Raw genomic sequence first — 16,047 nt, 5'->3', positions numbered from 1 at the left:
TCAGACTACCATATAAGCAGCGCTTCTGCCTAGTGTACTCCCTAAAGGTAGCCAAATACTCCCAACAAATCGAACATGTGCAAGTGACTGTAACTTGGTGCTGTCTGCACTGCTTTTGTTTATATGTTCAGCCTAGAGGCATCAGCAGGTCACGCCACTAACAGTCGCTTTACTATTATATAAACTGGCGAGTGACATTAAAGATCAAAGCAATCTTTACATTTGTGGTAATTACTGCAGGGCACAAAGAAAATGTCTTCCAATACAAATACATATGTTTTTTAAAACTAAATGTATTTTTTTTTACTTGCCTAAAGTAAACTTTACTCCCAACTTCTGTATGATATGGCATTTATAACGCGCCTATACACAAGTGTTTCAAGGCACGACGAGACGAGGCAAGAGGGGGGGGGGAGGAGGACAGACAATGAACTTACTAGGCCAGGTGTCATTCAGATCGCGCAAATGCATGGGAAAGGAAGAGTGCAAAGGGGGAAAGGGGAAAGTGCAGTACATGGGAAGTGGAATAAATGAGATATATAATAAAAACACATTAAAAAAAAAAGCAAGTGCAAGGAAGTGCGGACAAAGTGCTGGAAAGGGGACTGAAGGGATACAGAAAACAGTCTCCAAGTGCAGAGGTTGCCAGGGAGGCAGTGCAGGTGGGCAGTTGACAGGGCCTGGGCCAGAGATCAGAAGGGTGGCCAGGTAACCAGTGCAATTTCAGTCAGGAGTTCAGCAAGGGACGGGAGGAGAGAAAGCAGAAGCAAAGAGGAAGGTTTTGCGGTGTTTCCGGAACCGGGGGTGGTTCTCCTCGAGTTTCAGGGAGGCAGGAAGACTGTTCCAGAGAGGCCCCTGCCGAAGATGGTGATCTGCCACCAACTTGTTGCTTGGAGAAGCGACTGACCCTGAGGGAGTTGGCGGCAGATGAGCGAAGGGCTCGAGAAGGAAGTTATTTAGGAAGAGATAGTTGAAGGTATTTCGGCCCCAGATCCCAGAAGGCCTTGCATACAATGCAGAGGATTTTGAATGTAATCCTCGAAGCCACTGGGAGCCAGTGCAGAGATTTCAGTTCTGGAGAGATACGATCCCTGGGTTTGTGGCCAAGGACCAGTCTCGCAGTCGTGTTCTGGATAGGTTGCAAAGGGCGGAGAGTGGAGGCAGGAAGATTTAGATACAGGCTGTTACAGTAGTCCAGCGTGGAGAGGACCAGGGCTCTGGAGACAGTGAGCTTCTGGGGGAAGGATAGGAAAGGAAGAATACCTCTAAGGAGGTGCAGCTGGTAGTGTGACCTCTTGGAGACGTCAGAGATGTGAGGGGAGAAGGAGAGTGCAGAGTCGAAGATGACCCCGAGGTTTTTTGCCTTGCAGGTGGGAGTGGGAGGAGGGCCAAGAGATTAAAATACTCCCACCTTAAAATCTAACCTGGAGTCCTGGGTTGGATGGGCAGTTTTCTCTGACCTAAAATACAAATTAATCTCTACCGTCCAACTAATTCTGATATGATTGTTTAATCAACACCACTAACTTCACTAGAATGGTAATCTGCGGTTTGGTATGCGTACTGCAAAGAAATGTTTTTTTCAATACACAAACACAATCAAAGCTTTCAGCATGGCTCAATGGATACACTGGCACAGTGCTGGGTGAGAATCATAATTTCATGTGGCTTTTGTAAGTACTACTACAAAACAATTGTTTATTCCTTTCCATGCTTCATTTGTACTTTTTCTTTCTTTTTGTATTTTTTTCGTATTTGATTACCCTGGATACCCTGACCAAGCCACACATGAAGTACAGGTGCACATCGCATTGCCACCATAGGCACTCCTGCCCCGTTTAGGGAATGAAATGGTGGGTTCTGCAGAACCGGCAGCACATTCAAAATCTGTTTCCCTTGTTAAAGTGCAGGAATCCCACATAAATCTACAGAGGGGAAAAAGATGGACCTTCACTAGGATGGAAAACTCCAGAGACAGTCAGCCTGTCATTGTACAGGGCTTCTTCTCTGAACCCTAAGGCATAGGCTAATACCATGTAGTCTAAGTAAGTACGCACCATGTGCAGGGTTAGGGTGTGAAAACCAGACCGAGGACCACCCAAGGGGAGGGATTAATTAGCCCTAAATCAGATTTATAACCCATCCCCAGGGGTGGGGTCCGCCAGCCAATCAGTAAACCAGGTGAACAAAAGGCACAGGAGAAGGAGCTGGAGCAGGAAGTTGGAGGGGAATCCCAAAAGGCTTGGGAAGGACAGACACCAGAGGTGAGAAAGTAAGAGACCCAGAGGGCTGGCAAGGGAAGGGCCCAGAGGTCTCGGGGATAAAAACGTAGAGGGCTTGGAAGCGAATGTCAATGCCTAGGTTTCTCGGCTCACACAAACACTGCTGAAAATAAATAATTGTAACAATGGTTAATGACCAGTGCCTCAAAGTGAGAGCACCAAATGGACTGGACATCAAAAGGTAAGGACGATTTTCCTTACAGGTAGGGAGCATCTTGAATGGTGTCCCTGCAAATACAGCAATAGGTCTTTTCCCTCCTCGGCTTAGAAATTGGCTAACAACTCTTCTGTTTTTAAAATGCAATGATGTGCTCCATCACAAACTCGCAAAAGTTCCTCAAGGGACCATCAAACATTTATTTGACCATACTTGGTAACTGGTAGCCAAACTGACACACAAAATCCATCTATGTTTATTAAATTTATATAGCGCTTTAACCCAAAGCCAAAAATGTTTACTCTTCACTGTCTTAATCACTGCAATTGGAATCCATGATGCTGTCAATTGATCTGATATCTGAATGTACATCAGGCAAATTATGGTCTGAAGTTTTGCAAAATTTGAATATTTTAATGGACTAGCAAGTCACTGTGTACATGGCCTACACTACCCTTTGGGGAAGCTCGCTCTATCCTGCTCTATGGCTTCCACGTAGAGAAGCTTTTCAAGCCACATGGCACAGTTAGATGGGTAAAGGAATTATGCAGATGTTACCAGTGTGTTTCATGTCCACCAGAGCTTCATGAAGGTGATAGTGTAAACAGTGAGCAATTCAGGCTGCCTCTATGCGACCGACACTCTAAAACTAAGGTCCACACATAATGCCCCGAAAAGTAGACTGAAAAGGAGGACTTCGACATTTTTCCCACTAGCTCTAACATTTGGAAATACTATTGATGCCTTTTGCAAACTCATTATAATTGAGCTTAACGCCTTGAGGAAGCACATTGCATTTGTGACTCACAATCTGTCTTGGGAATCAAGGATGAGCCCTAGATAACCCCATGAACAATGATCAGTTGGACAAAGGAGGTGTCTAGGAGGTGGACAAAGGTGACACTGGGGTCATCATGAATTGAACTGACTGCATATGCAGGGACCACACAATAAACTGCATTCCAAACTTACAACAATCGAACTTATAAAATGGCAAACGGACTTGCATGTTTGGTCTTCGCTGGCACTGTTATGTCGTGATGAAATGCCATACCTAGAGCATAAAATACCCATCACTCCAGTCTATTCATTGCTCCCCAAATTGTGTACATCTGAAAAGTCCCCCTCCCCTTGCAGACCCTTTGACTTTCCATTGAAACACGTGCAGACCAGCAATGTCTATAATAGCCCTACTGACATGGCAAGGATGAGGTAGTGGCCATATTTAACACCAAGAATTGTGCACTCACCACTCAGCCCAGGCCACAAATATCTTTAATCTGGTCGGTCTCTCCCTCAAATGAAATCTGAATCGTCATCAATACTGTGTTGCACTATCAAGAAGTGTCTCTATGGCTCTAATGTCATACTGTCGTTTGTACATTAATTTGGTACCCCAGTTGACTGTACGTTATTCCCTTTTTTATGAATAAGAGATGATTTTACTTGCTAATCATAAAAGCTAATGCAATCTTATTACCAGTCCTCAGAGCCCATTCGGACGTTGGACCTCGCAGAATGCTCAGCAGTACAATTTGATTACTCGCAGGAGAAAGTCAACTGCTTTTGGTAAGTGTCCCCTTAGAGAAGTACTCCATGCAGTATTTCCATTTTGGCAGTCTTCCCTTTCTGGTAAGCCTTCATTGGTTGTCCAGCCATCTAAATGTTGTAAATGTCAGTGTGGATGTGCTGTGATAGCTCATGTCAATTAGTCAAAACTATAGGGCCAGATTCTTAAAGTAAGCTATGTGAGAGAAGCCTATGCATTGATCACAAAACAGTGTACCAATGGAAAAAGTAGCTCCTTATCTAGTACGTATTGCTCTTTACACAAGATGTCCTTTCCATGGACCAAGCTCTGAAAGGGTCTGATCTTGAAGGGCACAATCCTGGAGACTTTTTTTCTTTAATGCATTAAGGTGAGGGTGGTAGCACAAGCATGTCCACCTTCCCCAACACAAGGGTCCATGACGGGCCTCTGAGTACTAATCAATCTCACTTTTAGACATTTTTGTTTTATTTAGTTCAAAGGGATCACTCATGTACAAGCCACTGTGGCATGTAAACGTGTTAATAATTTCACTTGAAAATCTCTTCTTGAATATGTTGCACTTTAAACCAGTAAGAGTTTATTGAAGTAAGGCTTGATTCAAATACACGATCACTTGTTTGGGGGAACATTGGCACCCCTAATCTATCTTTTCCTCCTATCACACATGCCAGATCCCCTTTCCTCTTTTCTTTGATCACATATCCAATACTTCACTTCTTGAGTGTAAGTCCTGCCCTTGCTTCAGTGACTACACATGCTCTGTTTCTTCTCTGCTCTGATGGGATCGATCATGTCCAATTCCCCCACCCTACTGGTGGTAATGCACAGCGCATTCAACTTGTCCAAAGACCATTCTCCACACATTCTATTCAGACAGATATCTGATCAGAGATTCTCTAGACCCGTGTTGTAATCCTCCCCTTGAGTTTGTATGTACTGTATCCTTCCTTTGTTGCCATCAATTTAGCATGTCGTATTCTCCTTTTCAACCTTCAGGCTCACTTCCATTTCCTCACCCGGAACTCTTTGCCCCCCCCAGACCCTCCTCGCCTTCTTCTAAGAAAATGTCACACTGCTGTTCATATCTCATTCTCTATTGCTTAGATCACATACATGACCCTGTTTAATCCTCTAGTCTGTCCCTGTAAAAAGCCCTTGCACTCCAAAGTACTTATCGTATTCCCCCCAACACATGTAATCGCCACATCTTCCTGGCACATATATCCATTGTGCTCACTGACTAGCAGGCTGTTTAATTTCTCTGCATAGTACATGTCAAGAAACCCTACCTCTTGTCTAATTAAATTAGGAAATGGAAGATGATTATGATAGTTTACTGCTTTATTCCCAAATAAGAGTAGGTAGAGCAACGGCAACAGGCGCATTCACAAGTCCAAGATGGCTGTGCTATTTGCACAATGATGTTCTTATCCTGATCTCAGCAGATTGACAAGGGGATCTGCATGGGTTTGTTCAGCGAGTGTTGGATGGTCAATTAAGAGATGAGATGTGCTTAGACAAAACGGCACAATGCCTTTCTCTATAAGTTAATAATGGAGATCGCTACTACTATAGCAAAGCAATGCATTGAATGATACAAAAATAAAAGCTGTTTGTTTTCTGTGTGATTCCAACTCTATGTAAGAATTCATGACAAGTCTTTATCAAAGAAACAATCCAGATACAATAACAATGTACACATGTTCCTATACCTTTTTGAATCAAAAGAAAATCCCACAACCAACATTTTTTATATATATATATATATATATATATATATATATATATATATATATATATATATATTTTTTTTTTTTTTTTTCTGAGGTTTGTGGAATCTGCTTAGATCAAATGCTGTGCATAGGCCGACATCTAGTGGAAGCTGCAGAGTATTAGTTTGTTTTTCAAAACTCGAAAATGGGCGTCGACACAGGGCGTGCCAGTAATACTATCCCTAGTGTGACGTCCACTGTACCCATGATCCCTCACGCGTGTAGGACCCTCAGATTGTTTTTTTCTGCCATACTTGACGGAAGCATTCCGCGGAGTTTCCTGGCTTTCAGCCATATTTTGCTAAAAATTAATAATATTTCCCTGTTTGTTCCACTCCCACGTCGAATCATTGAGGTTCGAAGTTCGACGCTGACCCGGAGAAGAAACAACCGTCGAGAGCTGCACGACGGACTTTGGGCCTTGGAAGGCCTCTGGCCTCGGCCCTGCAAGTAGGGAGAGTGGTGGGTGGTAACATGCTCTACACTCGTATATATTTTCCTACCGACACTAGCCCGCTGCCACAGGGTACCCCTTTCAAATTCTGCCCCAAGGGCAACCGCAAGTATCCTTGGGTTGACAAACACGCTACCTGTAACCTCTGCTTGCCGAGGGACCACCCCGAGGCAAACTGCAGAGCGTGTAGCCGGTTCAAGGCTAAGACACTTAAGGACCGCTCGACCAAACGTTGGGCCCACCATGCCAGGCAACGCGAGGCCATGGAAGCGGAGGGCACCTTCAGTAACGGCAGCGACGCTGTACTTTCAGACGGCGAGGGCAAGGAGGCGTCGAAAGACGCCCAAGCGCAAGTCCCCAACCTTGGAAGGCTGTCCGGCAGGGCAGTTATGGAGAACACACCCGGCGACACGAGCGCTACCCACACCACTTCCACACCTAAGCACTCGAAGTCCAACCGAGACTCAACACGTGTGTCAGGTTCTTGGAAAGAGACACACAAAGAGCGGTCCACCGAATCGGTGTCCTCTGGGTGTTCTCAGTCAAGATTGCCTCACGACACCAGGCAACCATCCACAGTTGCCAAAAGTGCCTCACTCACCAAAGTCATGGAGGTACGCTCGTCAGAAGATTAAGCCGACCGCCAGCCCCAGGCTGCTCACCAAGAGTCGGCGTCAGCAGCCCGTTCGGCGGCTGCTTCCGAATCCCGACGGCCTCACTCTAAGGAAAGGGACACTACCCCCGAATCTTGACGCCAGGCGCCGAAAAGCTCAGAGAGGGTGAAAACACCAGGGAAACGCTCTTCCACTCATGGGAAAGGGGGGGGAAACAGCAGAAGAAACCATCTCACCCTTCTTCTGCACCACAGTTGCATAAGGACAGTTCCAAGTCTTCTGATAAACAGCTAGCCAAGACCCCTGCACAAGCCCATAGGTCCAGTCAAGTCATAGAAGGGGAACCCTCTCAAGAAAGGGTCATTCCCAGCTCCAAAAAATGGACCAGTGAGGATATATACAGGGTTATGTCTAGAATGTCCTCCCTAGCAGACTTCTACTCCAAGACCCCAGAACACTTCCTCTCCTATACCCCTGACGGTGCTACTCCCTCACGGTCTAGGGACCCGCAGCCCCCTGGTAAGAAACCTCAGTTTGAGACCCCAAGGCAAGGTCGGTCTTCAGACCCCTTTTACATCCAGCCTTACGCCCAGTATAGTGAGGATCCACTACAGGATGAGGATCCAGACTTGGTAACGTTGGACGACCAAACTGGGGTGGGTTATTATGGGGATGCAAGAACCAAGAGGAGGAGGAGGAAGATGACCCAGAAGTCTACAGAATAGACTCCCCGGTAGGCAAAACCTCAAGTTACCGACTCTCCAGTCGACAACCAGCCCCTCCTAAATGAGGTCTTGACTAGAGTGGCAGAACACCTCTGTGTAGACACTCAAGGGGCACAGGAGGAAAGGGACTTTGCTGAGGAACTGGTAGGAGAAAAGAAACCCATTGCTCAGGCCATTCCAATTCTCAAGTCCATTCAACGGAGAATTGATCCTGCCCTTCTCAATCCTAACCTCACCAGGGCAGTAAACCCCAGAGTCGAGAAATTGTTCAGGGCAGCCCAATCAGACCCGCTTTACATAAGGGGGCAACTGAAGCCTGACTCCCTGGTAGTTACTAATACCCGGAAGAGGGCGGGTACACCTCTATCATCTGAGGCTCCCCCCACGACAAGGAGAGCAAGAAAATCTACGGGTTGGGAAGGAAGGTAGCCTTCACTTCCGCTTACCAGGCAAGGATTGCCAACTCCACCACTCTGCTGGCTAGTTACAACTGCCACCAGTGGGAGCAAGTAGCTGCCCTCATCGACTCCGCACCGGAACCCGTAAAGGGCCAGTTGGCCCAGGTTGCGTCAGAGGCGTAGAGCCGTGTCCGGTTGCATCCTTAAGGCTGCCTTTGATGCCGCAGATGACGATGGCAGGCTAATGGCAGAGAGCACTGTCATTAAGAGGCATGCTTGGTTAAGACAGTTGGGGTTTCAACCAGAGACACAAGCATCCCTAATCGACATGGCGGTGGAGCCTAATCTACTGTTTGCCAAAGCGGTAGAGGACACATTAAAAAATGCCAAAGATGAGTATGAGACTCTGAAATCCCTGGGACAGTTGACCAACAAGCCCCCTAATGAAAGAGGCAATAGTAATTTTCGTCGCCCATGCGGCCAAAATTCACAAAGAAGCTCCAACTATTCACAGGGGCAGTTTGCATCATGGGGTAACAACCAGCAGTCTACTCAGAGTTACAGCAGAGGAATCAAGAGGGGCTGTGGTAAGGGTAGAGGCAGCCCCAGCAGAGGCGGCATGCCTCACGCAAAAACAGTGACGCTGCATTCAGGGTCCCTTCTCACGCATCCCCAGTAGGGGGACGCATTACCAACTTCACCCAGGCTTGGGAAGGGATCCCATCAGACAGATGGGTGCTGTCCAGTGTCTGCAGGATACTGCATAGAACTACTAGTGTCCCTGAAACCACCCCCCACATCAGAAAATACATTCCTCAGACCACCAGAAGATCCTCCTCGAGAAGATCGTCAATCTTCTAGCAAAGGATGCAATAGAACTCGTCCCGGGCAACCAAGTAAACAAAGTAAACAAGGGTATTTATTCAACTTACTTCCTTGTGCCAAAAAAAGATCTGACAATGCGCCCAGTATTACTTATGCCCTGCAAACAAGTATGTCAAGCCCCAAAGGTTTCGCATGACTACTCTCCAAGAGGTAATCCCCCTCCTAAAAAAAAAAAAAGGGGGTGGGGGGGATTAAATGGCAACATTGGACATGAAAGATGCCTATTTTCATATTTCCATGTTCCCAGCGCACAGAAGATTCTTGTGCTTCAAGGTGGACAGTCAGCACTACCAGTTCAAGGTGCTGCCCCTCGGTATAGCCTCGGCTCCAAGGGTATTTTCCAAGGTACTGGCGCTGACAGCGCCACACCTACGCAGGGAGGCAATCCCAGTGTACCCTTACCTGGACGACTGGCTCATCACAGAGGAGACCCCAGTAATTTGCAGATCAAACAATCAAAGAACGATCAACCTCCTCTTCGAATTGGGTTCCTCCATAAACGAGAAAAAATCAAGTCTGGTGCCAAGTACCTCCAAACAGTTCCTAGGAGCTGTCCTAGAAACTCAAGAGGGGTTGGCCTTTCCAACCTATATCGGCCCGGTCGCCAGATAAGGATGCGCAAAGCGATGCGTTTGTTAGCCATGATGGCGTCATGTATTTACCTGGTCCCCCACGCGCGCCACCGACCCATGCAAGAATGGTTGGCTAAACAGTGGTCTCAGGCAAGTGGTCAGTGGGATGATCTAGTGGTCGCTTCACCAACACTTGTACAAAGTCTTCACTGGTGGACAAGAGCGAACCTGTCAAAGGGGGGAAACACTTTTACGATCCAAAGGTACAGGCTGTAGTCACTACAGATGCATCCCTGTCAGGGTGGGGAGCACACCTCCTTCACCACACAGCTCAGGGTCTCTGGTCTCACAGTGGCCAAGAATCCTATCAATCTGCTAGAGCTTCTGGCAGGATTCAGAGCGCTTCAAGCGTCGAGCCCCACCTGTTGAACCTGTCAGTGCAGATCCTGACAGCCAGCACAACAGCAATGTTTTACCTAAACAAACAGGGAGGGACTCGTCTTCCAAATTTGTCCAAGCTTGCCCAGAAGATTTGGAGATGGGCACTCAGACGGAACATTTACCTGTCATCTCAACATGTTGCAGGGGATCTCCTTTTGTTAGCAGACGCTTTAAGCAGAGGTCCCCTCCCAAGAGAACACGAATGGTGTCTACTGAGAGACGTCGTACAAGACATCATCTCACAGTGGGGTTTCCCCACTTCAGACCTATTCTCCACAAGCGAAAAAAGGCAATGCCCAGATTTCGCATCCAGGCTGCCCCAGCCCGACTCCAAGGGGAACACCCTGTGGATTAACTGAATGTTTGCCTACGCTTTTCCACCAACCCCTCTCATGAGGAAAGTGGTCAACAAGATGCACAGGGAATCGATGACGCTCATCCTAGTTGCTCCCATGTGGGCGAGGCAACCGTGGTTCCCACACCTACGCAGACTAGCGGTGTGCACACCCATCAGGCTCCCGTGCTGGTACAACATACTGTCCCAGCACCAAGGACAAACCGTGCACCCTCAACCCAACTCAATGAACATGGCAGCATGGCTCCTGAAGTCATAGTTTGGACATCTCAACTTACCAGAGGTGTATGGACATCCTAAAGGAATCCAGGAAACCAAACACGAGGCACTGTTATTTTGATAAATGGAAAAGATTTATCTGCTGCCAGAATAAGCAAATCAACCCGGTTGATTGCACTCCTTCCAATATTGTCATCTACATGCTCCACCTGCTGGATGCAGGGTTGGTATTTAATTCACTCAAGGTACACCTGGCGGCGCTGTCAGCGTACACCACCTCCCATAACAAGGTTTCATGGTGGAAAGTACAAGTGGTTAAAGCCTTCATGGAAGGGGTAAAGAGACTCCACCCTCCAATTAATTTCAAACCCACCACCAGGATGGGACCTTAATGTGGTGCTTGCTAAACTCATGGGCCCACCCTTTGAACCCATGCATAAAGCCAGTCTCAAACACCTGACCTATAAAACTGCCTTCTTAGTAGCCATTGCATCCATAAAAAGGGTCAGAGAAATTCAGGATCCATCAGTGCAAGGTCCTTTCTTTACTGTTCATGACAATAAACTGGTTCTATGAACACACCCTAGGTTATCACCTAAGTTAATTTCTAAATTCCCTGTTAACCAATCCATTGATTTTCCGGCCTTCTTCCAAGAACCCAAAAGCTCTGCTGAGGTGAAACTACACACTCTAGATGTGCGAAGAGCGGTCCTCTACTATGTAGACCAGACCAGACCGCTAAGGAAAACAGACCAACTGTTTGTCTCCGTAGCTACAGGCAGAGAAGGAGATTGCGTCTCTAAAGGTGCCATCTCCAAATGGATAGTCAATTGTATCCAACTATGTTACTCCCTTTCTGAAAAGACTCTGCCTTTTACGCAAAGAGCCCACTCTACAAGAGGCATTGGGGCCACTCTGGCTTTCATTGCAAATGTACCCCTTGACACCATTTGCAAAGCAGCTACATGGAGCTCTATTCACACTTTTACTCGGCGCTACTGCATTGACACTCATTCCAAGACAGCTACTTAAGAGGGACAAGCGGTTCTAAGACATCTGTTTGCTCAGGACCCTTCACGCATCCTTCTTCTAACAATGCTCGCTAATCTATGCACAGCATGTGATCTAAGCAGATTCCACAAGCCTCAGAAGGGATACATTACTCACCGTAATCGTATTTCTGATGCTTGTATCTGCTTAGATTCACATGCGACCCGCCCTTCCTCCCCTCTGAGAGAAGGCGCATGGATGCTTGTAGTCTTATCTTCCTATCTATCTGCTTGGATAACCTGTACTCGCGCTACTCCTCATGCTACCTCATGTCAGAAAAAATACAATCTGAGGGTCCTATACGGGTGAGGGATCAAGGGTACAGTGGACGTCACACTAGGGATAGTATTACTGGCACGCCCTGTGTCGATGCCCATTTTTGAGTTTTGAAAAACAAACTGTAATACTCCGCAGCTTCCACTAGATGGCGGCCTATGCACTGCATGTGAATCTAAGCAGATACAAGCATCAGAAATACGATTACGGTGAGTAATGTATTATATATATATTCCAATGTTGAAAAACATCAAAAGACGCAATTCAGGCGAGCAGCACTCCACACACAAATGTTCCAATAATAGTCACATGTAACCAACGACAAACACTGCTACTCCGGTTGCACGTTATAGAAACAACCTTTATTTTCGTTTGTAGCAATTTAAAAGTTTAAGTTCTCCCAGTGAGAGACTCTTGCCAGACGGCAGCCTGACGCATTTCGCCACAACCCTGTGTGATGGGTTACTGTGAACAAGCCACTAGAAGTTTATTTTTATAAAAAATCACCATTGTGAAAAACATCAAAGAGGTGACTTGCAAAATTGACATAGTGGTCAGTGGCCATCTTGGCTTGGGCTATCGAGACTGATAATAAATATTGTGATGTTATGCCAAAGCAAACCTTACTAGTGTGTATTCTACAAATGAAACATGGCACTTTAATAGCCATAGTGGAAACACAATTCTGATTATCTAAATTGTATCGTCTCTGGACTGAATAATGGAATGTCACAATGACCATGTTAAAGCCAAAGTTCCAGAATGCATGTTATAATGGCGCCAGTAATGTGGACAAAATATAAAATAACACATTTCTGTATTTTAAACTACCGTAACCGTTGGTAATAATGGCATAGTGCATTAGAGTTTTGGGAATATATTTTGCAGACCAATAGCAATTATAGCGTATAGGCATTAGCGTTACAAGCGATGTAATTTTAATTGTATAATTAACTTTGCATTGGTCAGACAGTGTTGTGATAATATAAAGTGCATAGTGCTTCCTATAATATTCATTTCACATTTTAAAAGACCACTGTCAGGATCTAAAGTGCATAGTGCATGATTCTTGAATTCTGTAAACAGTAGTCACATGATCACAATTACATAATTCATTTCTAAAGATGCAAATGTAAACATGCAGAGCCACATACGCAAAATCGGCCTGCAATAAAAAAGTACAATAAAGCATTCCTATGGTTACTATATGCAGCATTGAATGGAAAGGATAAATGTAAAAGGGAAATGTGCTCAAAGTGCCATGTGCATAAATGGGACAAAAGATCAGATTGTCCAGGCGCTCTAAAATCAGAATAGTACTGTTTTGAATGTAAAAATATCAACAAGATGTATAATAAATACCACTACTTGAGTAACATATTAGTAATAAGATTTTTGTACATGCCGATGGCTACATGTATACATTATGTTGCAAAAGGTCGTATTGCAAGTCGCCATAGAAAAGTGAGAAATAAAAGTGATTATCAAAATAGAAAAGAATAAAAGAAACTTAGCACAAGTAATTAAGGACAGGTAATCAGTGTATAGTCATAAGCTCACTAAGGTTTCTATACTGTATCAGATGGAAGTCCTCATGTCCCTAAAAAGGTATAGAGCTCTTCATCAATATTGTGTCCCACCGGGGTTTTACTTTCGAAGTCTAAAATAAATTTAGTCTCTTCTTGTTGGAGTAATTTCTCATTATCTCTCCCCCACCCCCTGCTGGGACCTGGAATGACTTTGTATGCCAAAGAATGGAAGAAACGCGGGATCAGCATTTCCGCCATTGGGTGGGAGCAGTCTTTGTTAATAATGGCCCTGACATGTTGCAAGATACGTACTTTCAACTTACATTTTGTACTTCCAACGTACCATTTAAGACATGGGCACATCAACACGTACACCACCAGCACCAGCTCTGATTCACATGTAATCTTACTATCCATATGAACCAGATGTTTCAATATTGGGTGAGCATAACTTTTACTGTTTCTCGCATATCTACAAATTTTGCACATGGTACGTTTAGAGAAACCAACTCCTGTTGTGGAAAGCCAATTAGTGCCTGAATCATTCTTTTCCGTAGACATATAGCTTTTCACCACTAAATCTTTTATGGATGTGCTTTTCCAAAAGGTAATATCAGGGTAGTTGTTTAGCATGCTTCCTATGTCTATCAGCTTTCAGCACCTTCCAATATTTATTAATTATCCGTTTGATAATTCTGGAGTGGCTTCCAAATGTCAAAATGAGCCTGGTGGTGTTCTCCTCTTCTTGCGTTGTAAGGTCTTTCTTGGATGTTATAATTTTGTGTGTGTCCATTTCTCAGACCTTCAGATATGCCCTTTCAATGATCTTTTTTGGGTACTGTTGTTGTAGGAAGTTTTGGGCCGTTATTTTACTGGCTGAGTCAGTCTGTGATCTTGCTACAATTACGTCTAATACGGATGAACTCTCCATATGGAATACTCCATAGAAGAGGCTTGGGATGTGCACTATTTGCGTGTAGACGAATGTTGGCGCCTGTAACTTTTCTCTACAGGCATGACTCAATTTGTTTGTGCCTGTATCTTTACCTCTACATCCAGAAACACTATAGACTGACTGTGGTGTTCAGTGAACTAGAGGTTTACATTGTTAATGTTAAGTGATTTGACAAACTCGCACCACAGCTCAATAGAGCCTTCCCAAATTATAAATAAGTCATCAATGTAGCGAAGCCACAGCACTATTTTCTCATTGTATTTTTCATTAGTTTCTGCCCATACTGTAGTTTTCTCCCAATGACCCATCAAGTTCGCATATGACAGTGCGAAGGTTGTACCCGTTGCAGTCCCCTGGGTTTGGCGAAAAGTTTCATTATTAAATATGAAGACATTGTTGTTCATAGCAAAAACAAAGAGGTGATGGCTGGAAGGTTTAGAATTAATCTTAACCACTGGCAACGCTCTGGGCAACCCTCCAGACCACCGTTCTTCGCCTGCCAAGCCATTACAGAAGGGAAAGACCATATGCAAATCAGGCTTGGCCCCACCCCAAAAGGGGCAGTCCAGCCCGAACTGCTAGGCCACATCCCTTCTGCACGAGACCACAAGCATCCCCAAACATGTTTCGCCCTTGTTGGGGCTCATCAGTGAGGAGTAGCTTGGGTCTCTAGGCCCAGCAGGCACGGGACCCACGTCTGGGCATACCCGTCCCACTCGGGGTGACATAGCAAAAACAAAGAGGTGATGGCTGGAAGGTTTAGAATTAATCTTAACCACTGGCAACGCTCTGGGCAACCCTCCAGACCACCGTTCTTCGCCTGCCAAGCCATTACAGAAGGGAAAGACCATATGCAAATCAGGCTTGGCCCCACCCCAAAAGGGGCAGTCCAGCCCGAACTGCTAGGCCACATCCCTTCTGCACGAGACCACAAGCATCCCCAAACATGTTTCGCCCTTGTTGGGGCTCATCAGTGAGGAGTAGCTTGGGTCTCTAGGCCCAGCAGGCACGGGACCCACGTCTGGGCATACCCGTCCCACTCGGGGTGACATAGCAAAAACAAAGAGGTGATGGCTGGAAGGTTTAGAATTAATCTTAACCACTGGCAACGCTCTGGGCAACCCTCCAGACCACCGTTCTTTGCCTGCCAAGCCATTACAGAAGGGAAAGACCATATGCAAATCAGGCTTGGCCCCACCCCAAAAGGGGCAGTCCAGCCCGAACTGCTAGGCCACATCCCTTCTGCACGAGACCACAAGCATCCCCAAACATGTGTATGTATATATTAATAATCTCAAGGATCATTGTTGAGTGTTGCAAATGATTGAGAGATCTTGTATTGAGGAAGTTTTGACAGGCGGAAATCCCATCATTGTGTTTGATAGATGTATACAAAGACACCACATCCATGGTTGCCAATAAGTGGGTCCCCACGGTAGTTTGTAAATTTTCAGTAAGAAATCTGTGGTGTCTCTCACGTATGATGGAAATGTAGGTACACAGGACCTCATCTATAAATTTGGACATATTTTCCAAGAGTGACCCGTGCAGTGTCACAATTGGTCTTCCAGGTGGTTTGTGGGAATTCTTGTGGCCCTTTGGAAGGAAGTAAATGGTGGGAGTGACAGAGTTCTTGGAAAATAGGAACTTCACCATTTCCTCCTCAAGAATGTCTGCCTTTTGCCATTTAGTTAGGAAAGTCCATACATCATTTTCCAATTGCTTAATGGATTGTTTTTTAGCCGTTCATAACAGTTCACATCGTTTAGTTGTTTATAAGCTTCGGCAATATAGTCGCATTTATTCATTAT

The 16,047-nt window shown here is 45.4% G+C and overlaps 1 protein-coding gene across 1 annotated transcript in view; it reads left to right on the top strand.

The window, feature by feature from the left end:
- The window catches only part of DAPP1 (dual adaptor of phosphotyrosine and 3-phosphoinositides 1), a 245,649-nt gene that overhangs the window by 194,216 nt on the left and 35,386 nt on the right, over positions 1 to 16,047 (top strand). The window contains exon 7 of the mRNA XM_069630719.1: positions 3,923 to 4,008. Coding sequence (XP_069486820.1) covers positions 3,923 to 4,008 — 86 coding nt within the window. The remainder of the gene's footprint in view (positions 1 to 3,922; positions 4,009 to 16,047) is intronic.

Source organism: Ambystoma mexicanum, chromosome 6q (assembly GCF_040938575.1).
Source record: "Ambystoma mexicanum isolate Mex_15411 chromosome 6q, UKY_AmexF1_1, whole genome shotgun sequence".
Lineage (NCBI taxonomy): Eukaryota > Metazoa > Chordata > Amphibia > Caudata > Ambystomatidae > Ambystoma > Ambystoma mexicanum.
This window is presented reverse-complemented; position numbering and strand designations above follow the sequence as displayed.